This window comes from Piliocolobus tephrosceles, chromosome 7, assembly GCF_002776525.5.
Source record: "Piliocolobus tephrosceles isolate RC106 chromosome 7, ASM277652v3, whole genome shotgun sequence".
Classification (NCBI taxonomy): Eukaryota; Metazoa; Chordata; class Mammalia; order Primates; family Cercopithecidae; genus Piliocolobus; species Piliocolobus tephrosceles.
In genome coordinates this window covers 20,093,342-20,116,925 of record NC_045440.1, presented here as the reverse complement: position 1 = coordinate 20,116,925, position 23,584 = coordinate 20,093,342, and the positions used below count along the sequence as shown (strand labels likewise).

General features: G+C 48.7%; 2 protein-coding genes across 4 annotated transcripts in view; one reads left to right on the top strand and one right to left on the bottom strand.

Annotated features, from left to right (window-relative positions):
* XPO7 (exportin 7) overlaps positions 1-9,319 on the bottom strand; it is an 88,556-nt gene extending 79,237 nt beyond the window's left edge. For both annotated transcript variants that reach the window (XM_026453957.2, XM_023216657.2), the window contains exon 1: positions 9,199-9,319. In XM_026453957.2, coding sequence (XP_026309742.1) covers positions 9,199-9,216 — 18 coding nt within the window. In that variant the 5' untranslated portion in view covers positions 9,217-9,319. The remainder of the gene's footprint in view (positions 1-9,198) is intronic.
* Positions 9,320-15,127: 5,808 nt separating this feature from the next.
* Positions 15,128-19,739, top strand: DOK2 (docking protein 2). 2 transcript variants are annotated; one of them, XM_023216653.1, is made up of 5 exons: positions 15,128-15,432; positions 16,479-16,760; positions 16,997-17,084; positions 18,129-18,313; positions 18,732-19,739. In XM_023216653.1, exons 1-5 carry the CDS (start codon positions 15,370-15,372, stop codon positions 19,350-19,352), a joined length of 1,239 nt encoding a protein of 412 aa, XP_023072421.1. In that variant the 5' UTR covers positions 15,128-15,369; the 3' UTR covers positions 19,353-19,739. The 2 variants fall into 2 exon arrangements, with proteins under 2 accessions (XP_023072421.1, XP_023072422.1); XM_023216654.2 differs by lacking the exon at positions 16,997-17,084 and having other exon boundaries at positions 15,234-15,432.
* The last annotated feature ends 3,845 nt before the right edge of the window (positions 19,740-23,584 follow it).

Genomic DNA, 23,584 nt, shown 5'->3' with positions numbered 1-23,584 from the left:
TCCCAGAACTTTGGGAGGCCGAGGCAGGCAGATCACCAGGTCAGGAGATCGAGACCATCCTGGCTAACAAGGTGAAACCCCATCTCTACTAAAAAAATACAATTAGCCGGATGTGGTGGCGGGTGCCTATAGTCCCAGCTACTAGGGAGGCTGAGGCAGGAGAATGGTGTGAACCCAGGAGGCGGAGCTTGCAGTGAGCCGAGATCGCACCACTGCACTCCAGCCTGGGCAACTGAGTGAGACTCCATCTCAAAAAAAAAAAAAAAATGTAAATGTACACCATAGGACTCAGCCATTCTACTCCCAGGTACTCAAGAAAAATAAAAATGTACATCCATACAGAGACTGCTATATGAATATTCACAGCCCCTTTATTCACAATGACTAAAAACTGGGAACAACCTGAATGTCTCCCAAAGAGTGAATGGATACATCCACTGTGATATATTCATACAATGGAATACTTGTCAACAATGAAAAGAAACCAAGCACTCCTATTATGCAACAATGAGAATGAATCTCAGAGTCACCTTGCTGAGTGAAAGAAGTCAGAAAACAAGAGTACACAGTAAGTCCATTATATAAAATTCCAGAAAACGCAAACTAATTTATAGTGACAGAAAGCAGAACGGGGTTGTGTGGGGCTGAGAGCTGAGGGAGGGACAGACTGCAAAATGGAAATGTTCCATACTGCGATCCCAGAGTCACAGGTGTATGTATCTGTCAATTTGTACACTTTAAATGGATGCAGTTTACTGTACACATAAAATTTGAGTAAAAAGGAAAGATTTTATTCTACTGGCATCAGATTTACCCAAAAGTCATCTTTTTATGAACCAAATATCCACTTTCGTGAGTGCTGTTTACATTAGAGGTGAGAGGTATGGGAGGAATAGATAAAAAGTTGGGTCAGCTGGGCGTGGTGGCTCACACCTGTCATCCCAGCACTTTGGGAGGCCGAGACGGGAGGATCACCTGAGGTCACGAGCTCAAGACCAGCTGGACCAACAGGGAGAAACCCCATCTCTACTAAAAATACAAAATTAGCCGGGCGTGGTGGTGCATGCCTGTAATCCCAGATACTCGGGAGGTTGAGGCAGGAGAATTGCTTGAACCCAGGAGGCAGAGGTTGCGGTGAGCCGAGATCACGCCACTGCACTCCAGCCTGGGCAACAAGAGCAAAACTCCATCTAAAAAAAAAAAAAGAAGCTGGTTTTTAAGTCTCACTCTATCAATGTTATCAATATTGACACAGGAAATGTGCCTCTGGGAACCTCTAGGGTACATTAATAGTAACCTAAACCAAACAGCTCTGAATGGACATGTTTTAGGAATTATGTGAAATTAAAACTTCTTGCTCACAACATTCTGCTCTCCCTATTTGGAGTGTGTCTAACTGCAGAATTCCAAGAAATAGTAAATAATCTTTTACATTACAACAAATTTTCATTTGTAACACCTGTGGGATAATGTCCTTATTTTATTTGAATTTTATTTTATTTTATTTTATTTTATTTTTTAAGACTTGGGGTCTTGCTATGTTACCCAGGCTGGACTTGAACTCCTGTACCCGAGTGATCCTCCCAGCTCAGCCTCCCCAGTAGCTGGGACTATAAGCATCTGTGCCCCTGCCTGGCTTATCCTTACATACTCCCTGTTGCTCAGGTTCAATTCACCTAAAAACAATTTAATACTGGTTTTATGAAAGCCTGAAGAAAGTTGGTCAGTTTTGGAACATTATCAGTTCAAAATATTAAGACTAAGGAAAACAAGGTCACATTTTCCAGTAAGTTTTATTTAATCTTTAAAATTCTTGGATATGCCCCAGGCTAGTTTTTCACAAGACCTCGCAGGGATCCTTAGATGGGTCAATGACAAGCTGAAGATAAAAATATCACCTACTGACACAAAACATTATATTCTAAATAATTTGTGGCTATATACTGGGTAAAATTTAGATTTTTTTTCAACTGAGTACAGATGTATAGATGTGAGAAATATACATCGAGTTTCCCAGATCTTTTTCAGAGCAAACTTTATGTTACAGGTTCTTAGAGTTAAGTTAAATTTCATTACTGATTTTACATGTCATTTTGGAAGACACAAATAAAGCACCGAAGTTCAGGAGTTAGTGGAGGTGAATGAGGTTAAAAAAAAAAAACAAACAAGCTTTGAAATAACTTTTGCCAAATTCATGACATATGCTTTCAAAACTTTGCAAACAATTCTAAATAGAATTGGAAAAAATCCTAAGAAAACGCTTCATTTCCCTTTTCTAGCCTTAAATACACCCCTTTAAACCATAAATTGGCTAAAACTTTAGGGCAAATGTCCAGCAAAACTCTCAATTCTTTCTGAGACTGCACACTTTAAATATCATTCTTATGCAAATACCAACGAGATTAGCATGTGTCCAACACAAGTTCATATACTTAAAAGCTAAAAGGCCACCACAGCTATAACATTACAATTTCCTGAAGTAGTATAACGGATATTTTAATAATCTGCTTGTTTTCAGAGGAACCTTATTTTCCAGAGAAAATTATTTTGATTTTTTTTTTCATCTAACTAATGTTTTTCTAAGAGACGTTTAAAACCCAGGGGTTTTAAGTGAGAATCATTTCTCAGCCTACCGGCATCAACATTTGACTAATAATGTTAATTTCTTGTCCCATAAGAAATATCCTTCACTGCTTATTGTCCAACTAAGAGACCTCTTTTGTTACTGTTTAGGGCATGAGAGAGCTCAATTTGTGAGAAGTGCTACAGATGACTAGATCTTACAGAAAAAAACTCTGGGAGTTTAAGAAATTGGGCATAAAGAAGAGGAAGAGATATTTAAGATAGATGAAATGGAAATGTTAGTTTGAGCATAAATATTTTAAGAAATTTTACAAACATGTACATAAGAATTGAGAACACAGTGGTATATTGGGGACAGAATATAAGGATGACAACTGGAAATCCCATCTGGAATGCTTGAAGTACAAGGGACTTCACAGATCACTTAATCCAGGCTCAGAGACCAAATGAGTTTCCCAATTAAATGGCATAACACTATAAAAGGCTTAGCATGGTGCCTGGCATATAACAGACACTCAGTTAATATTGGTATCCCCCTTTCCCTATGCCCAACCAAGTCACACTCCAGTAAGTCTTATAATAACCACCACCACGAACATCAACTAAATCTTCCAACAGCGAGTTCTCCGGTCTTCCAGAGATACGAGGTCTTTCAATCAGCTTATTTCAAGGAAAACTCTATTACTATTATCTCTATACCGATGTTACAGTGCTGCAGTGAGCATTAAATGAGATCAATTAATGCTGGCATGAAGTTTCCAATTCTGCCTTCTCTTAAATACATCCTTCCCATTTTATGGCAGTAGGAGTGTGTGTGTCCTTGTGTGCATGCACACGTGTTAAGGGGTGAACAGCTGTTGAAACAAATATCAGAAATACTTAGGATCTAGGTTTTTACAACTGTCCTTCCTCCCCCAAGATTTTGATATGCCTCCCGGGTACCAATCCCATTCCATTGAGAATTTCCTAGTAATGAGTCACTGTAAGTGTTAGGAATGAATGTATTCCTCAGATGTATTGGAATGGGGGAAAAATATAATGGGGTAGTAACTGCCCCCTCAATCAGGGACATGTCGACAAAACCAGCCTCATTACAAATTCACAACTCAATGACCAGTCTTGTTATGATGCTCAATTCAATGTAAGGCCCTGAAAGTAGAATATCACATCTTGTATTTCCTTCTATACGTCTGCACAGTAACAAAAATGGGATATTAGTAGATGCTTAAGTGGTCACCATTAACCATCCTCAAGAATTTAATTCAGTATTTAAAATTTCAGCTTGCATGTAACTCTCCAGGAACATCTATCGTGGTCCTGAACTAGATTTCAAATAAGTCAAAACAGAAATACTTGTAAACCAGTTTCTCAATAAAATGTTGTAAGCATTTTCATCTAAAAAGGCACCTATCTTTAAACTCTAACAAGTTCATGAATGGCCTAAAATTGTAGGTAAAATTTTGTGTAGGCACACTCTCCCCACCCCTACCAGAGAGCACTAACATAGCTTCCATCACATTCTGAAATAAATCCCCCCAAAGCTGTATAATCACTGCTCTGTACTGCTTCTCCCCCTGGCTTTGAAGCTAAAACTCTCAAGTTACTCAGCTTAAGTTCTAAAAGCAGATTTAAAACTCAAATGACAGGATAGTAGTTAGTGGTAGGGTGTGGGGGGCTACAGGTAGCTGTTGAGAGGGTATCAGGGGACTTCTGGGGCACCGATAATACTGACTTGATTTGGGTGCTGGTTTCAAAGGAGTATTCATTTTGTGAAAATTCATCAAGCTGAACACTTAGGATTTCTGTACCTGTCTGCAGGTATATATTTCAATAAAAAGTTTTTGAAACAAATAACAAGATGGGTCACTTGTACACAGCATATATCATTGCAGAATTTAATGAAGTCCTTAAAAATGATGCACTAGGAGAGGCCCATTGGTAACGAACTGCAGTCTCCAGACAACAGCTAGTGTAGGAACCGAGGCCTGACCAGGCCCACTGTGAGTAAACTTGAAAGAAAATTCTCTATCCTCAAGTCAAACCCTGAGGTTGAATGCAGCCTGGAGCCCCAGCTAAGAGTTTGACTACAAATGAGACCCCTAACCAAAACCATCTAGTTAAGCCACTCCCAGATTCCTAACCCTGAGAAAATGTGAGATGTTAGGTGTTTAAAAAAAAAACATGCAGTTTCAAAACACTATCTTCCTTGAACATACTGAAGTGGGGAAAGTAGCCTCAGTAGTTTTACCTACAGACAGACATTAGCTTATTGGTTTAAACTGGCAACTTTCCCACCTTGAAAGGCTGTGGTACAATATTGCTTTCAAAACCCAACCAAGAAAAAAGAAAATACAGCTGGTGGTTATGAACATCAATTTCTCGGTCAAATGGAAGCTATTTTCTCTGTAAGACATATAACAGGGATCTTCCTGATACTTCTTTCTATACCTTCATCTAAATTAGAGATTCTTCCATCACTGTACTGTATTTTTTTACATGTGTGTTAAGTGTTTGAATGATCCCACATGTACATATACATCTCTTAATTTTTCCCAAGGCTTTCAGAGGAAATATACTAAAGTCAGAGTAATCAAGTAAATATATATATATATGTTTTAAATACAGACATTTCCAGTGTGAATGGAAGTAAAATAATGAAATAAAACATACATGTATTATTTGTATAAATCCACGAAAGAGGTGTATCAGGGTGGGAGTGGGTAATGGGACATAGTTATTGCTTATCACCCAACACAGATGTAGCATGTTTTGAAATCAATGTATTCTTTCTTTCTTTTTTTTTTTTTTTTTTTGAGACGGAGTCTCGCTCTGTCACCCAGGCTGCAGTGCAGTGGTGGGACCTCGGCTCACTGCAAGCTCTGCCTCCGGTTGACGCCATTCTCCTGCCTCAGCCTCCCAAGTAGCTGGGACTACAGGCGCCCGCAATCACGCCCTGCTAATTTTTTTGTATTTTTAGTAGAGACGGGGTTTCACTGTGTTAGCCAGGATGGTCTCGATCTCCCGACCTCTTGATCTGCCTGCCTCGGCCTCCCAAAGTGCTGGGATTTGAAATCAATGTATTCTTTCTCGTATCTATGTGTGTGCTCCTGAAGCCTGCCAAAAGAGCATCAGAATTGAACATTTCAGCAGTCTGGCTCCAGTGTCTTTCTCATTCTGAATCCTCTGCAGTGCCCAGCACAGAAAGGGCCTTGCACACACTAAGCATTCTGGTATTAGATGAACTGGAAAAAAGTTAGAAAAGTTATTGTTTTTCACATTTAAAATTCTCAAAAGTTATACAGAACTCCCTTCTCAAAATGGACTACCCATAGCACTTATCATTTCCTTGTGTATTGTTAAAATCTGAAAAAACAACCATCACTTTTGCTATAATCAGGCCGAATTTTTGCACCCTGCTAAAATTTAACCTGACAAGTTGTAATGATTCTTCGCAACTCCCTAGAGTTACACTGGCAGTCAATATTTAATGACTGTGCCTGGAATTTAAAACAAACTATGACTATGCTGCAAATAGTACATTCTGCTAGTATAGTCATAATGCAGAGCCCACTAAATAATACCTCAGGATTTGGGATAAGACCCAATACAACAACGTAGTAATTCCAACAAAATCCTAAAATCAGTCTTCATTTCCATTATTTATAGTATAGCTAATTCATATTAAATAGCATATTCGATATATAAATCATATTCTTTCCTTTTCCTCTCGAGCTCCCAAACAACGGTTAGCACTATTAAAACATCTGATCCTTCTTAATCTTTTTTATCACCACTGTTCGCTAAGCATTGTCTTCATCTCTTTGCAATAACTTGCCAGCTTTAGGTATGTTAAAAAAAACATGCAAAGGAATGGCAACTAAAGATAATTAAACACAAAACATAAGTTTGATTTTTTTTTTCCCCAGGCAAAGCTTTGTAACCACCCTCTCCTCAGGGTGAAAGTTAGATAAGGTTATCTGAGACCAAGAGTAAGAAACCCATCACATCGAGGAGCTGCTTAAGGGCACTCTTCTACAGACACTTCCCTATAACATCAACAGAGCTAAAAAGCAAACCAAATATTGTAATTTCCCCATTACTAAAGTTTTATGGCACTTAAAATCGTCCATAAAACACATATCCTTAGAAGAGAGATATCCAAGACATAAGCCTGAGAGAACCCGAGAATCATATGACACTCAGCCTCAATTATGAAAAAACTGCTCACCCTGGTGGTTCAGAAAAGCACTAGATATATAATGACTCGACTATTTAGTTCTACAAATGCAGCTCTCAAATAATCAGTCATGAATCTGTAACAGACACCTATATAAACTTCACGTTTGATCAGTGTTATGAGAAAAATATCCCTGCCACCCTCCCCACAATTCATTGCAGACAGGTCTTTAATGAATCCTTTAATTACTCATTCTACCTAGGGAAGGGTGTATCTTTTTCATAGGAAGGTTTTCTGCCACAATAAAGTACCACCTTAAAGTCTGTGAGTGCCCAATACTATTAACACTTACTGGTCTAACAAAGAAAAGCAGGATGTCCCATTCTCTCCAAAGAGAAAAAAATTCACTCACAAACTTACCCCGGTGATATGAAGACCACTAAGCACTAATTTAGACTAACAGATTGCAGCTCTTAAAAGTAAATAAAGGCTACAAATAAAACATTGACCAAGATGCTCCCCTTTGTTTTGAAAAGTTAATAAATTCTTACTTCCGTAGATTTCTGAGTGGTGAGTGGGAGAACAACATCTTACTAAAAATAAAACAGACCTTCCTTGGAGCGACAAATGCTGTGAAGATTGCTTTGATGCATCCTGACTTTCACAGGAACGACAACCTTTTCGCTTCAAAAATGTGGGAGATCACAGTAAGAGATTTCTTTAGGGGAAACAGCAAATAGCACGATGTATACTCATAAAAGTACTGACCCCCTCTGCATTCCAAAGCACGGTTCAGAAAGGCTGTCTACTCAAAGCCTGTTCTAGAATGCTCATAGACACCCCCCACTCCCCAGTAAGGAAGCGCACTAGGTCCAACCTCCAAAGACTTTGGGACACTTAGCTTTATCTTAAGCAAATCTCATTATCATTCTTGTACTTTGGTTTTTGTTCCTTTAAATGACAGAAGTAATTCCTGCCTACTGAGTCTTGTAAGATGCAAGAATTTTTAAAAATCACGTAAAATCTTTCACGCTTCTTAGAAATGGCTGCTATAAAACTCAAGGTGCTACACTATTATTATTATCATCTCCTTGTATCAACTTTTATTGCCACTTCTGAATTAAGCCAAGGTAGTGACTTTGAAACACAAATCCCGTGGTTTTCCATCTGTGGTTACGTTTCTTGCTATAATTTTGTCCTGACAACTTGTCCCGCACACTCCAAAGATCTACTTTACTGATCTCTGGCCCGAAAATTAAGTATTTTATTTAGTCCCTTTTGTACAAAGAAAGGGGCAGAAGTCACATCACTCCAGATTCTTGTAGACGTATTAAGAATGACATCATTCTTTTCACTTGAGGAATGATGCCATAGAGTATAAAGGCGACACTTCTTGCCCTCTAATCTTTCCTTCCCACAATACAAAATCTGTGCAGTTGGTTACCTAGAAAACTGGAAGGTTCCCCACAATGGACGTGCATCAGTAACTGTCATAAAAATATCAGATCTCAGGCACGGACAGGAAAAACTTTACCTAGTTTACAAGAAATTAAACCCTGCAGTCCTCCAGCTGCTACTGGGTTTGGTGTGGGCTGTCCCTTTCTAGGGCCTGTGCCTGTCTTTGAGGAGAGTGGCCTGGTTCCACAGCACGCTCGGGGCAGCTCTTGAGCCGGATCAAGACCCTCCCGAGCAACGTCTGCACCCAACCCTGCATCTCTCCTTTCAGACACACCCCCCTCCACCCAGTGTTTCATGGTAGGTGTGGGCGCTCAACTCCTTCACTGTGGCTAGGAGGACGCGAGGAGAGGCGGGCCGAGGCCTGAGCACCCATTTTGGAGGACCGGGGAGCTCGGCCCTCCGGGCTGTGCGATTTGGAGTGTCGGAGGGAAGGGCGCATCCGTGGGAGGGGGAAGGAGGCCGGGGTGGCTGGGGGGTCTCTCATATTCCGGGGCGTGAGAGGAAGGCGGCGGGAAAGACTCCGGAGAGCGAGGTTTATCAGCGCGAGGTTTCCTTTTTGTTATCTGTTGAGGGATGGCGGGCGTAATGGGGGCGTCCCCCTCAGGAGAGAGTCAGCAAGGGGGTCCCCCTCGCTTCACCGTGGGGCGGGGGGACCCCCGAGGACTTGACGGAGGCCTCCCCTGGGCACGAAGACAGTGACTGACGAGCGTTGTGGGCTGCGCGCGCCGGGACGCCCGTTCCTGCTACTGCAACCCCGCGCGCGAGGCGTGGGACCGGGTGGGAGGGGACGGAGGAGGCCCCCGGCCCGGGAGGCGGGAAAGGCCCCGGGGCTCCGGGACGGGCGGCGGCTCCAGAGCCCCGAGTGGCGGCGGCGTGGGCCTGGCGAACCCCGAACCGGCTGGCGCCCTGTGGGCCGCGTGCGCCCCCACTCCACTCGCCGCTCTCCGTGGCCGCCCCCTCCCCCCCGCGGCTCCTCTCACCTGCACATGATCCGCCATTTTGCTCCATTCATGCTCCTCTCCGGCCCCCCCTCCCCCCCAGCGCGCACCTCGGCCGGGGCCGCTGCCGCCGCCGCCGCCGACGCCGTCGCCGCTGCGCCTGCGCGCTGGGGGCTCGTCGCGCTACGCTCGTGGCGTAGCGCCGCTCAGCTGCGCAGGCCCCGGCGGCTCGGGCCGTGGTTGGAGAATGCGCAGCACCGCTGGGACGGCGTAAAGGCGCGGGCAACGTCAGCGGCACGGAGACGCCGGGTGGGAGGAAGGAGCGGGCCCCGGGAGCGCGAAGGAGGGGCGGTTGGGGGAACAAAGCTTTGTTTACATGGTTTTTAAAGGGGCCGCGCTCATTCCGGCTGGCGGGCCCTGGAGTGGGAGTTGGCGCTGCCTTCTGCTCGTCCGCGTGGTGAGGGCTCCTGGATGGGGGCCGGGATCTGTTGCCGCCCCGGGACTCCTGCACGCAGTGGCTTCCTCTCTTCCCAACCGTCTTCCGCCTTGTCTCGCCCCTGGACGTTTCCCACCCCCACCCCACCGTGCAGCTACGGTGACCCCCACACCCGGGAGGAGTCTTCCGGGGCGCCCGCGCCCACACCCCACCTAGGCTACCTGCGAGATTCCTTATTTTCCAGTGCCCTCTTCTCAACGGGGGCCGATTCTGTGCTTGTGTCTGTCTAGCTTTCTGGACCAGGGCCATTGCTCTCCGGTCTGGATTTCACCAGCAACCCTGGTGGTTGATCTCGTGTTTTTCATTTCTGTCCTTTCGTCCTTGATAAACATTGACGGAAATAACCACCGAATAGTGATGATCAAAACATACGAAGGCAAAGTTCTATCTTCCCAAAGACATTGTTATCGTCACCAGTACTCTAGACTGCCTCCCGAGAGGGGTTAGATGCTGGAAGAGGCAGCGGGGCTGGTGGTTAGGACCCCTAGGCTCAGTCTTGTGGAGGTATGAGTGGGAAAGCCATCTCTCTGGGTCAGATAAGGTCAGCCCCTGCATGCTGAAGCCAATTCCAGTCTTCCTCACTAGGAATTATCTGTTAGATAATGCCGATTCCTGTTTTCCATTGGATTCCACTGTGGCTTCCATTCAGGGCCCCCAGATTAGATCATAGCTGGATTCTGAGAGCACTGATTGTTTGAAGTTTGTATTTACAGGGGGCTACCATCATATGCAAACGATGGTGGTAGTGAATTACACACCCTTGGTGGATATAGTGGACCTGTGCTCAGCATTCATTTCAACTTCCGTCCTCCTAGTTGAGATCTCGGCTTCCTGGTTTGCAGAGGTAGGGCACCTGGAAACTACATTACCCAAACTTCCTTGCAGCTAGGGTTCTGTATGCAAGTTAGGCTCTGCCAGTTAGGCTGACTCAGAGATTTAAGAGGCAGAAGATTTAAGTGGCATAGCTTTTGACTGTTACTTCTAGCAAGCATAGAGCTTTTGAGATGTTGGGTTTTTGTTTTTCCCCAAAACCTCCCAGTGTCCAATCATTAGCTCTGAGAGTATAAAGAGGCAGGGTGGTGGGGTCAGTGGCTTTCTGAACCTGGCATCGGGCAATGATATATTCTCAGAGTCACAACTGCAATGGAAATTCTTTGGATTACCTACTGGACTTAATAGAGGCAACAGTTTCACAGTGGGCCAAGCCCAAATTTCTGTCCACCCTCCCATCTCCCAACCCCGTACCCCAATCTCCCTGTGTTTCTCCCTGTGTCTTCCCTTTCTCAGTAAATGGTACCACGATTCATCCAATTGCTCCTAATAAACACTCAGGAGTTGATTCTTCAAGTCTTATCAGTCCCCAACATGCAAGTCACCTGCAAGTCCTGTTGAATCTGTATGTAATATATACCCATTGTGACCACTCCTCCATCCATCTCCACTGTTAACACCTTGGTCCAAGCCACCATTACATTTCTCCTGTGCTCTGGTAATAGATTCCTAATTAGTTTCCCTACTTCCTGTCTTGCCCCTTGATAACCCGTTTTCCATATAGCTGGCTGCAGAACATTCCTTTATTTTATTTATTTATTTATTTATTTATTTTTTATTTTTAAGACAGAGTCTTGCTCTGTCGCCCAGGCTGGAGTGCAATGGCGCGATCTCGGCTCACTGCAACCTCCACCTCCCTGGTTCAAGCGATTCTCCTGCCTCAGCCTCCCGAGTAGCTGAGATGACATGTGCCCACCACCATACCTGGCTAATTTTTGGATTTTTAGTACAGACAGAGTTTCACCACGTTGGCCAGGCTGGTCTGGAACTGCTGACCTCAGGTTATCTGCTCGTCTCTGCCTCCCAAAATGCTGGGATTACAGGTGTGAGCCACTGTGCCTGGCCAGAACATTCCTTTAAAATCATAATTCAGGTAATTTACACTCCTACTTAAAATCCTTAAGTGGCCTCATGTTGCATTTAGAATCCGAATCTTTGCTGTGGCTCAAGAGGTCATATGAGCTGACCTCATCTCTGCCATGCCCCCTCTGGCTCAATGCTCTGTGGTCATTCCGGCCTTGCAGTTCTGCAAAGCCAGGGTCTCTTGCCTCAGGGCCTTTGCAGTTGCAGTAACTTCTGCCTGGATTGGTTTCCCTTCAGATCTTGCAGTGGCTGGCTCACTCTCCTCATGGACTTTTCAGCTCACTTGTCACCTCCTCAGAGAGGCTTTTCTCACTACCCTCTTAAAAGTTGTCCCCTGTGCCTATCACTATCATAGCATTGATCACTGTCCAAAACTACATATTATTACTCACTCATTGTCAGTCTGTCCAACTAGAGGCAGACATAGTATAAACAAGGATTCTGTCTGTGTTGTATCCCTAGTACCTCTGCACAGAGTAGATGCTCAATAAATAATTGTTGAGGCCGGGCATGGTGGCTCACGCCTTTAATCCCAGCACTTTGGGAGGCTGAGGCAGGTGGATCACTTGAGGTCAGGAGTTTGAGAGCAGCCTGGCCAACGTGGTGAAACCCCGTCTCTACTAAAAATAAAAAAAAGCCAGGCATGGTGGTGTGCGCCTGTAATCGCAGCTACTCAGGAGGCTGAGGCAGGAGAATGGCTGGAACCCAGGAGGTGGAGGTTGCAGTGAGCTGAGGTCGTGCCACTGCATTCCAACCTGGATGACAGAGTGAGACTCCATCTCAAAAAATGAATAAAAATAAATTTTAAAAATTGTTGAATGTATTAACTTCTTTATGTCTCATTCTAGGGTGCATGTGGGTTTCATATGAAGACAAAGCATTCTAAATATTATGTCACTGTTAGGTAACATGTTATGTTATATTATGTTATAGGCCCTTCCTCTCAGCAGGTTTCTAGAACTGGATTCTCTCTTAGTACTGAGGAAAGTGATAAACTTAATGGAGAAAGGGTGGGGGCTACAAATGAAGCTCAAGAGATTGGCATTGTCCCCCTCCCACCCCCCACAGTCAGGGACCACTGGGGGTGGAAGAGCCAGGGATGGGATCCTTCAGAATACATGCTCACTGATTTCTTCGCTTGGTCCTTCACCTGTCTCAGGCCCATGTCAGTTCTCTGCCCATCCTATATGTACTTAACCTATTGTGTGCCCAGAGCTACCCCTTAGCTAGCTTCCCTACCTCCACATCATTTGAGGGTTACGTAATCCCCAAGCCTGCCCAAGGAGTCAGACAAAGTCTCCTCTTCTTCCTTTGTTGCCCCAAAGACAAGGTCCCAAGCCCTCTTATGTTAGGATTGGGTTGCTAATCACTGCAGCAGAATAGTAACAGAAAGTTCTTGGAGCTGTGATTCCCGACTCCTGCTGAGAGAAACCATTGTAAAGGGCAGGATCCCAGTGGTTTAGAATGAGCCACAGGTGGGGTTTGGAGTACCTCTTCCTTTCCCATAAAAACAAAGAGAAGCCAAGAGGCACCCTAAACTCCTTTACAGTGCTTTTTCTACACATCATTGGTGACTACGGACCTTAAGGGCCTCTCATTCTCCGTGCTTCTGCTGTGTCTTGGAGCAATGTCTCTGGTTTCCTCCTTACAGGGTTTCCCCATGGCTAGGAAGAAGGTACTGGGGTGAGTGTTTCTACATCAGGGTCTCCACAAATCCTGCTAGGGACAGTTGAAGGGGCCTAGAAGGATTGCAAGGGTATTACTCTGCCGCCCTATGTTCTGCAGACAATGGCTACTGGAGAACTCCAGCTTCCATAAGCAACAGATGACTTGGGAGTGTCTGGGTTGCCTGGGGTTCAGGCCTCCGGTTTTAAACAGCTTTCAAGTAATCTGGTAAACTCGGGTGCCCCCCTGTGGTTCTGAGTGGAACGTGTCCGTTTTACCTTCAGGGAAGGCGAGCAGGGTAGCAGGAGACATCCTCTGTCACCTTGCTACTCAGTGTGGTTTGGCCCACCCGCCACCAGCAGGATCTCAGGGCTCATTCCAGACCTGCTTTATTGAAATCTACTCTGAACAAGATCTACATGTTACAGTTTGGAAGGCACTGCTCTGGCAGCCCCCAGGATGGCCCTAAAGCCCTCCTCTTCTCACTCACTGAGCCAAAGACCATGCAGCTCCCAGGCAGAGTTGACTCTCCCTAAGGACTAAAGAGGAAGATTAGGCCACATCCCATTTCCATACCCCTAACCACTTCCCAAGGTGTGCTTTTCCCAAAGCAGTATCCTTGGTTCTCCCTGGAGCTTTGGATCAACCTCTTCAAACCCAGGCATCAGGGCTGAGGGCAGTCAGCTTGAAGTGACTCAGCCCTGTCCTCACAGAGCTCATGACATTCATTTTTTCAAGCTGATTTGGTCCAGTCCATGGCAAGTACAGCAGAAGGCCTGAACTGTGCACACCACAGTGCTGCTTGCTCCTTGCCAGGGTAACTGAACCCCTGTTGTAGAGGAAACAGGCCTGTTTATATAAGCACCTGTTATGGGATTAACCCCAAGAGTGTTGGTCTGAGTCTCAAGTTTTTTCCAACACTTCTGCACTGTGCCTCCATACAGATTGCTTCTCTAAACCATCTGGCTTTTAGTTAAACTTCTCTGAGCAGCTTGGATTTCTCCACAGCAATGGATCTTTGTGCATGGATCTGGATTCCATTTAGGGGCCCTGCAAAATGTCGAATTACAGATCAGAAGCCCTGGTCTCTACTTCTTCCTCTGTCCACAACTACCTCTGTGACCTCAGGCAAGTTGCAAATAAATGTGTTCACACCCGCCCTGCCTTTGTCAAGGGACAGCGTGGCTGATGAAAAGTGTGTGCCTAGAAGCTTTGTGAACTGCAAAGCACTTTCGGTAACTATGAAGCATTTTCAAAATGTATATGAAAGTGATTGCTATTGAAACTCAAGATAATTTGCAGATGAAACCTAAGTATCTTTCTAATGCTCAGGAACACTTGAAAGAAGGCAAAAATCCAACAGTTGAGATGTACTTGGGGAGTCAGTCCCTTCTCCTGATCTCCATCCAGAGGGGATGATTATGTTTCTAGAATCTTTACAGGGTTGGTGTGAGTGTGTGTTGTTGGCAGGCAGGGAGTGGTCCCATGTAGTTAAACGGTTGCCTCTCTCTCTGTCTGTCTCTCTCTCTCTCTGTGTGTATGTGAAAGTGGTATCTGGTTAGGCCCACATGAGCTGTCTTACATGTCTCTCCGTGCAAAACCATGTGTATGGTTCTAGCTGTTAAGAGTTGAGAGGGCTGGGTTCTGGTTTGGTGGCCTCAAATAAATTCCTCAGACTTTCCAAGCCTCAGGTAACTTAGTGGTTTGTCCCTTCCAACTTGTGTACAGCTTAAGATGGGGCCCTTCTGCTACTGATTTCACTGTCTAGTTTGGTTTCTGGGTCTCTTTTCCAGTGGGTCAGCCACTCTTGGCTGGTGCCTCCCTGTGCCAACTTCTGTACCTGGATTATTGCTCACTGAAGAGCTGGCATTTGGCTTTTTGGAAATTGTCTCTAACTCACTGAAAACGCAGGAAGCTTGAGTATAAAACTCACTCAGAAAAAAAAAAAAAGAACACATACTCAGAAGAAACCACAGGGCCTATCGGCCTGTCGTCATCGAGCAGACTAGAATAGTGTAGAAAACCCTAGGCAGAGAGGAAATGAACTTCAGAGAAGGGGAACACACGGCTGAGAAGAGAGAGGCAAGGGCAGGAGAGAAGGAGATTGCTGAAGCCTGGGGCCCCGAGATGGTCAGAGGATGGGAGACGGGGCAGTGAAACAAGGCTTCCTGTATCTTCAGCAGCAACAGACGTTTGGAAAGGTAGGAGTGAGGCTGGGCTGGGGTTGGACAGGAGGCCTGGGGGGCTGCTAGAATTCCTGGGGTGGAGAGGGAGTTTCATACTCAAAACCCTTATAGGTCTGACTGTGCACCCACCAAGTTAGACCCAGAGCTCAACTTTGGGAGGGCTCTTTTCCTACCAGACTCTGTCTCCTGAACCAGGCCCCAACCAGGTCCCAAACTGTGCTCTTTACTGAGGGCTGTTTGCCCTGGGTGGGGGTAGGGGCTGTGCTGGCCTCATCTCTTGCCTCTTTTGCTCTCTTGCTCTGTGTTGACTTCACGGGACACCTTGAAAGGGAATGGAAGGGGCAGCTGGAGGGATAGTTTAGGATGACAGTAGAGGTTCCTTCCCCACCCCAGTGGGGTGCATGTGGCTGGTATTCACCTTGGGCTGGGGCCTCTGGGGGCCTGGACCCCAGCCGGCTGTCCATCCTCTTTCTCCTTCCCTGGCCTCCTTGAACCAGGAAGTCCTCCTCCCCCAACCAACACTGGGGGGAACACCTGTCTCTCTCTCATGGCCCAACCTATCAAGCAGTGAGGCAGCAAGGTTCAGGAGGGTAGAGAGAAGTTCCTGGAGAACAGGGCTGCCGTCAGGATTTTGTACAGAAGGAAAATAAGTCGTCAGCCCGGGTCACATGCCGCCCTCCTCACTCCCTCCTCTGGGCCTCGGCCACTGCCCCGCTTTCCTCTCCGGGACCGGAGTCCACTGCGATGGGCTTGTCTGGCCTTCTTGCAGCCTGCTTTGGGCTCCTCCCTGTGTTGCTTTCTGCCTGGGCAGTCTCTGCTCCTGGTCGTGGCCCTCTTTCTCGGGGCTGGCGGCTGATCTCTGATTTTCTAATTCCTGTAGTCACTGTCCTCTTCTCTGCCTCCCTGGGTCTCCTGTGACCTTCACCTCTCTCTCCCCATCTCCAAGTGGCTGCCCCAGTCCCCCTTCCATGGTTCCTCTTCTCCCCTTGGCTCACCATCTCCCATCTCTGGGTGGCTCCGTCCCGCCCCCGACTCCCACGCCTCCCACGCCTCTGGCACAGAAATGGCGCCGCTTCGGGGCCTCACTGTATGGAGAATCGGACTGCGCCTTGGCCCGGCTGGAGCTGCAGGAGGGCCCGGAGAAGCCACGTCGGGGTGAGGCTGCCCGGAAGGTCATCCGCCTCAGTGACTGCCTGCGGGTGGCCGAGGCCGGCGGAGAGGCCAGCAGCCCCCGGGACACCAGTGCCTTCTTCCTGGAGACCAAGGAGCGCCTGTACCTGCTGGCGGCCCCCGCTGCGGAGCGCGGCGACTGGGTGCAGGCCATCTGCCTCCTGGCCTTCCCGGTGAGTCGCTCGGGGTGCCGAAAGGGCAACGGGGCGTGCAGGCCAAGGGTGTTAGATGCTTCCTGTGGGCAAGTGTTAGAGGAGTCAAGGTCAGGGGAATGGGGTGCTTCCTCGATGGCTGGGACCCGAACCCAGTGTGCAGACAAAGCCAGCAGGCTGAGGTGGCCTGAAAGAAGGCCTGGGCCAGAGGGGGGCCTGGTCGGGGAAGGTGGTGAGACCTGGGGCCTCCTCCCTAGGGGCAGAGGAAGGAGCCCTCGGGGCCAGAGGGAAAGCAGAGCCGGCCCTGCATGGAGGAAAATGAATTGTACAGCAGCGCGGCCACAGGTGAGGGGGCGGGGACTGCCCTGCTCTCCCCCGGGGGCTCTCCCCAGGGTGAGGTGGAGAGGAGGTGTGGGCTGGCTAGCTGCTGGCCCCGAGTCTTCCTGCCTTGTGGTTACTCCCAGCCCGGGCCAGCCCCCTTATCAGCCTCTCCTTTTCGCTTCCGGGTGCAGCCCAACCTCGGGGATCCTGCCCTGCCTTGAGTCTCTCCCTGGGTTCACCTCATCTTACCTAGGGCCTGCTGGTGGGAGAGGGGAAGGCTGGGGGCCCAGGTGAGGGTGCTGCTTTTTTCTTTTTTTAAGACGGAGTTTTGCTCTTGTCGCCCAGGCTGGAGTGCAATGGCACAATCTTGGCTCACTGCAACCTCCGCCTCCCAGGTTCAAGCGATTCTCCTGCCTCAGCCTCCTGAGCAGCTGGGATTACAGGCGCCTGCCACCATGCCTGGCTGATTTTTTGTATGTTTAGTAGAGACAGGGTTTCACCATGTTGGCCAGGATGGTCTCGCACTCCTGACATCAGGTGATCCACCTGCCTCAGCCTCCCAAAGTGTTGGGATTACAGGTGTGAGCCACCGTGCTCGGCCCTGGGTGCTGCTTTTGGGGAGCTGGTGGAAGAAGGAGAAGCTTTCATCTGCCTTCCATCTAAGCTCCACCCCCAGAGCCCCGGCAGTGGGAGGGCAGGGCCAAGGCTTCACCTGCAGCTGTGACCGTAGGGACTGGGGTGGTGGCTGGTTTGGGGTGAGAGATGGGGTGGGGAAGACAAGACTGGCTCTGGCGACAGGGGCAGGAAGGATGTGGGCATGAGGTTGGGGTGGATGTGGGTAGGGGCATGATGCCTACTAGGGTAGGAGGTAGAGGTACCTGGCCTTTTGGAGAGTATGACCTGGTACAGAGCAGCTCAGCCTCCAAGACCCAGGTAGGGGGCCATGAGTGCATGGATAATACTCTTTCTAGAAAACTTCTGGTACACTCATTTAGAACTGGGCAGTGGTGAGGCAGGCCAGTTGTTTCCCATTAACTGCCTTCGCCTTCTCTCTCTTCTTCTCCCCAGTTGCCCCCCACAAGGAATTTGCTGTGACCATGAGACCTACAGAAGCCAGCGAGAGGTGCCACCTGCGGGGGTCTTATACCCTCCGGGCTGGGGAGAGTGCCCTGGAGCTGTGGGGTGGGCCTGAGCCAGGGACCCAGCTGTACAACTGGCCCTACAGGTTTCTGCGGCGCTTTGGGCGGGACAAGGTGAGTGGGAAGGTGCATCAGGGCAGGCTGAGAGAAAGGATAAGCTACGAAGAAAGAGGGGTGATTGGGGAGAGGCAGAGGTGGACATCCAAGGCAGAGAGGATGGCGGGAGGAGGAGATGGGAGGTGATCATGAGGTCAAGAGATTGAGACCATTCTGGCCAACATGGTGAAACCCTGTCTCTACAAAAAAACACAAGAATTAGCTGGGCGTGGTGGCACGTGCCTGTAGTCCCAGCTACTCGGGAGGCTGAGGCAGGAGAATCACTTGAACCCGGGAGGCGGAGATTGCATTGAGCTGAGATCGTGCCAGTGCACTCCAACCTGGAGACAGAGTGAGACTCTCTCTCAAAAAAAAAAAAAAAAAAAGCATCCTTGTTCTGTGGCCTGGCCGATAACCTCCTTTCTCCCTGGCCCAGGTAACCTTTTCCTTTGAGGCAGGCCGGCGCTGTGTTTCTGGAGAGGGCAACTTTGAGTTTGAAACCCGGAAAGGCAATGAGATCTTCTTGGCCCTGGAAGAGGCCATCTCTGCCCAGAAGAATAATGCACCCACTACACTGCAACCCCAGCCAGCCACAATCCCCGCCTCGCTGCCCCGGCCTGACAGCCCCTACTCCCGGCCCCATGACTCGCTGCCGCCGCCTTCACCCACCACACCGGTGCCTGCTCCACGGCCTCGGGGCCCGGAGGGGGAGTATGCCGTGCCCTTCGATGCGGTGGCTCGTTCCTTGGGGAAGAACTTCAGGGGCATCTTGGCAGTCTCTCCTCAGCTCCCGGCCGACCCTTTGTACGACAGCATTGAGGAGCCCCCTCCTCCTCGACACGACCACATATACGATGAGCCCGAGGGAGTGGCTGCCCTGTCCCTGTATGACAGCCTACAGGAGCCCCGGGGTGAGGCATGGAGGAGGCAGGCAACAGCTGACAGGGACCCTGGTGGCCTCCAGCATGTCCGCCCAGCCGGGCAGGATTTCTGTGCCTCTGGCTGGCAGCCAGGAACTGAGTATGACAATGTTGTGCTTAAGAAAGGCCCGAAGTAACAGAGGCAGCAGAGGGATGGTCCACCGCCCCCTGGCTTCTGCTGGTGACTCCTCCTGACCACTGCATCAGAAGAACCTCCTCTGCCCCTTCTGGAGCCCGAGGCCTGGCCTGCCTTCGTTGGGGCTGATAAATTGCCTCTCCCAGGGCCTGCTGGGTGAGTCACCATCCCAAAGCAGGAAGGGTGCCCTGGAGAGAACCACCCTCCTCCTCCTCTTTTTCCACTTCCTCCTCTTTCTTTCCCCAGCTGAGGGGGAAACTGGGGCATTTAGGGCAGAGGGCAAAGGATGTCAGCAATTGCCTGGCATTTTCCTGCACCTTTCAGATTTCTCGGTGCAGCTTCCTGCACCTTTCAGATTTCTCGGTGGCATTAAAGCATTTTTGGAACATTTTTGTGTGGCATGAATGCTGTGTGAGAGAAGGCTCCAGCTGACCACCCTTGATCACATCCTCTACCAGCTGCAAGGTCCCCCTGGGGCCTAGGCTGGGCCCCAAGCATCTACTCACAGAGGCCCGTAGAAGTCAGGGCACCCTGGGAATAGTGTTCAAGCATGTCTCCCTTTTGCTGGGATAAGGTCAATGTCAGAAAAATGGTGGGGGAAGCACTGGGGAGCGGGGGGAAAGCTGAACTGCAAGGAAGGAAATAATTGGATTGATGGAGCCTCTTACGCACCAGGAGTGGGAGTCATCAGCTGTGTGGTCCTGGGCCCTTTCCCTTCCCTGAGATTTGTGCACATCTTTGTAAAATGAGGAGGTTGCACCATGTGGACAAGGAGGAGCCTTCCAGCTCTGTGATTCTCATTGGCCCTGGGTTCCCAGGCCCCCGCACACCATTTCCTCGCAGCTCAGCCTGTGTCCTGGTGCTTGCTCCTCTTATCAAAGCCTGCTTTCCTGGCAGGGTGTGTCCATGGACTTCAGCTATCAACCCAGTCCGCCGAGAGCACAGGCACTGTTTGTGAGAGGCTGTAGACTACCTGACCTGTGAGAGGCACACTGCCCAGAAGGGGATGAGATGAGACAAAGCACAGGTGTCTGTCACAGAGTGGGTGTGAGTGCCACAAGGGGCCAGACAGGGCCATGAGTGCCAGAGAGGTAACTATTTGTTGGGAGCGCAAAAAGACTTCGTATCAAAGGTACCATGTAAGGTGGGCATTTACGGGTGGGAAGGAGTTCCTTGGAGATTAAGGGAGTGTGAAGGAGCATCTTGGTTAGGAATGGGAGTATGGGTGAAACCATGGGGAGGTATGGATGTGTCGCGTTCAGGATGGAGTTCTATGCTCCGAGTGCAGGGAAGGTGAGACAATCTTGTTGGGAAGGCAGATTCTGACTGTATTAAGGGGAATTTGTACCTAATTAGAGGGAAAGGTGGAATGACTAAAGGCTTCTGAACAAGGAGTCCCATAAAAGCTGAGCTTTAGGGCAATAACCCAATAGCCCTGTGGAGGATGGACTTGGGGTGGGAGGGGGCAGATTGGGGCTGAATTGAAAAGGGGAAATCTGCCAGGCACGGTGGCTTACACCTGTAATCCCAGCACTTTGGGAGGCCAAGGAGGGTGGATCACGAGGTCAGGAGTTCGAGACTAGCCTGACCAAGATGGTGAAACCCCATCTCTACTAAAAATATAAAAATTAGCTGGGCATGGTGGCGGGCACATGTAATCCCAGCTACTCGGGAGGCTGAGGCAGGAGAATTGCTTGCAGTGAGCTGAGATCGCGCCACTGCAGTCTAGTCTGGGCAACAGAGCAGGACTCTGTCTAAAAAAAAAAAAAAAAGAAAAAAAAGAAAAAAAGAAAAGGGGAAATTCATCTGGGCACCATGGCTCACACCTGTGATCCCAGCGACTTGGGAGGCCAAAGTGGGAGGATCACTTGAGCCCAGGAATTCGAAACCAACCTGGGCAACATAGTGATGAGACCCCGTCTCTATAAAAACAAACAAACCAACCAACAAACAAACTTAGCCAGGTGCCATGGTGCACACTTGTAGTCCCAGCTACTTGGGAGGCTGAGGCTGGAGAATCATTTAGCCTCTGCAACAGAGCAAGATCCTGGCTCAAGAAAAGTGGGAAAGGGAGAAATTCAGAAAGGACTGGATTCAAAAGATGGTATAGAGCTAGCACCTGTGGATCTTGGACTCCTAGTGGATGTGGAACACAGAGAAACAGGGTTTCTAGAGAGACTCGGGTTTTGTTTGTTTGTTTTCCTCCTGAGATAGAATCTCGCTCTGTCACCCAGGCTGGACTGTAGTGGTGCAATCTCGGCTCACTGATATCTCAGCGTCCTGGGTTCAGCGATTCTCCCCACGTCAGCCTCCCAAGTAGCTGAGACTGCAGGTGTGCACCACCACACGCGGCTAATTTTTTGTATTTTTAGTAGAGACAGGGTTCCATCATGTTGGCCAGGCTGATCTCAAACTCCTGACCTCAGGTAATCTGCCTGCCTCAACCTCCCAAGGTTCTGGGATTACAGGTGTGAGCCACCACACCAGGTTAGATTTTGTATTTTTTTAAAGTAGAGACATGATTTCACCATGTTGGCCAGGCTGGTCTCAAATTCCTGACCTCAAGTGATCTGCCCACCTTGCCTCCCAAAGTGCTGGAGTTACAGACGTGAGCCATCGTGCCCAACCTGAGACTCAGGATTTGAGAACAAGATGAACTTAGTTTCTGATGCATTGAGATGGAGATGGCTGGTATTGATCCGGCAAGACGAGTCCTGAAACTGGACAGAAGAGCTAGCGCTTAGGAAGGAGAGGGGCATAGACATAGGCATAGACGTCGACCTCCCACGTGTGCTGTGACCTCTGTTTCTCCTCTCACTGTGGCCTTTTCCCTTGTTGAAGGAACTTGAGCAATGGATCAGCTGCCTGAAGAGAGCCAGTGAGGGGCCTTCCTGTCTATGCGGAAGGTGCCCCCTGGCACCCTCCCTTCCCAGCCTCAGGATCACTGAAGGCTAGAAGGCCCCACTTCCAAGGATTTTACTCTTCCCCTCTTCAGGCCAGCTGTGGGAGTTGGGTGTTCTCTTTGGCAAGGTAGCCAAGTTTCCGATTTCCTAAGGTGGCATTTGAAGTGGCTGTCCCGGCTTAGCCCGGCAGGGGGCGGTGTTAACCTGTATAAAAGGCCACTGGGGGCTTCACCACCACCAGGCTTGGGGGCTTGGCCCTGAAGGAAGGCATTTACTACCCGAAGGGCTTGGGGATAATTTGAGGAATCTGCATGTTAGAGCTTGTCCCTTCAGAGCCTCAGAATCCTACTCCCAGATGTGTGGACCCTGCCTTCAAGAAGTTCGGGGTCCTAAGCTGGACATTGCCCTTTTGTCCCCTCTCATCACTTTCCAGATCTAGGGACTTGGGTTCTTCCATTCTGATGCTCTCTGTGCCATGCAAGGGGAAGTGGTTGATTGGGGCTCTTGGGAAAGGTGGGGTGAGGGCTGGAGGGGCAGAGGAAGTAGTGTTTGGGGAAGTTGGGAGGGGTAATGAAAGTCCTTAACACAGTTGTTGAGAAAATGCTGATCATGCCATCAGGGTCGCTCTCAGAAGATTTGATCCAAGGGGTGCGCCACCCTCCAGAGAGTGGTGTCAGTGCCACTACAGCCAACTTCAGCGGCACCACGGTCATCTGCAACGTATACCTTCCTCCATTCAACAAATGCCATGGGCCAGGCACAGTGGCTCATGCCTGTAATTTCAGCACTTTGGGAGGCCAAGGTGGGAGGATCGCTTGAGCCCAGGAGTTTGAAACCAGTCTGGACAGCATAGGGAAACTCTATCTCTAAGAAAAATTAAAAATTAGCTGAGTTTGGTGGTGCTTGTTTGTAGCCCCAGCTACTCGGGAGGCTGAGGTGGGAGGATTGCTTGAGCCCTGGAGGTTGAGGCTATAGTGAGCTGTGATTAAGCCACTGCACAGCAGCCTGGGGGACAGAGTGAGACCCTGTCTCAAAAACAAAAACAACAAAAAAGCAAATGCCATGGAGCATCTCTCATGGACCAGCCCCGCCTAGGAGCTGGGGAGCAGCATAAACACATCCCACCCTCGAGGGGCCCACAGTGTGGAGTGGGCAGGCACATGTTCACTGAACACAGGAATGAAGGAGCTTGCCTGAGGGATCACCCTCCTCAAACAGACACACGGCGGTGAGGCCTGCTTGGAGGGTTCTTTTCTTTCTTTCTTTCTTTCTTTCTTTCTTTCTTTCTTTCTTTCTTTCTTTCTTTCTTTCTTTCTTTCTTTCTTTCTTT

Coding starts and splice junctions, on each gene's coding strand:
- DOK2 (XM_023216653.1), top strand. CDS start 15,370: ATGGGAGACGGGGCAGTGAAACAAGGCTTCCTGTATCTTCAGCAGCAA. Junction 15,433..16,478: donor AGCAACAGACGTTTGGAAAG/GTAGGAGTGAGG, acceptor CCTCTGGCACAG/AAATGGCGCCGCTTCGGGGC. Junction 18,314..18,731: donor GGCGCTTTGGGCGGGACAAG/GTGAGTGGGAAG, acceptor TCCCTGGCCCAG/GTAACCTTTTCCTTTGAGGC.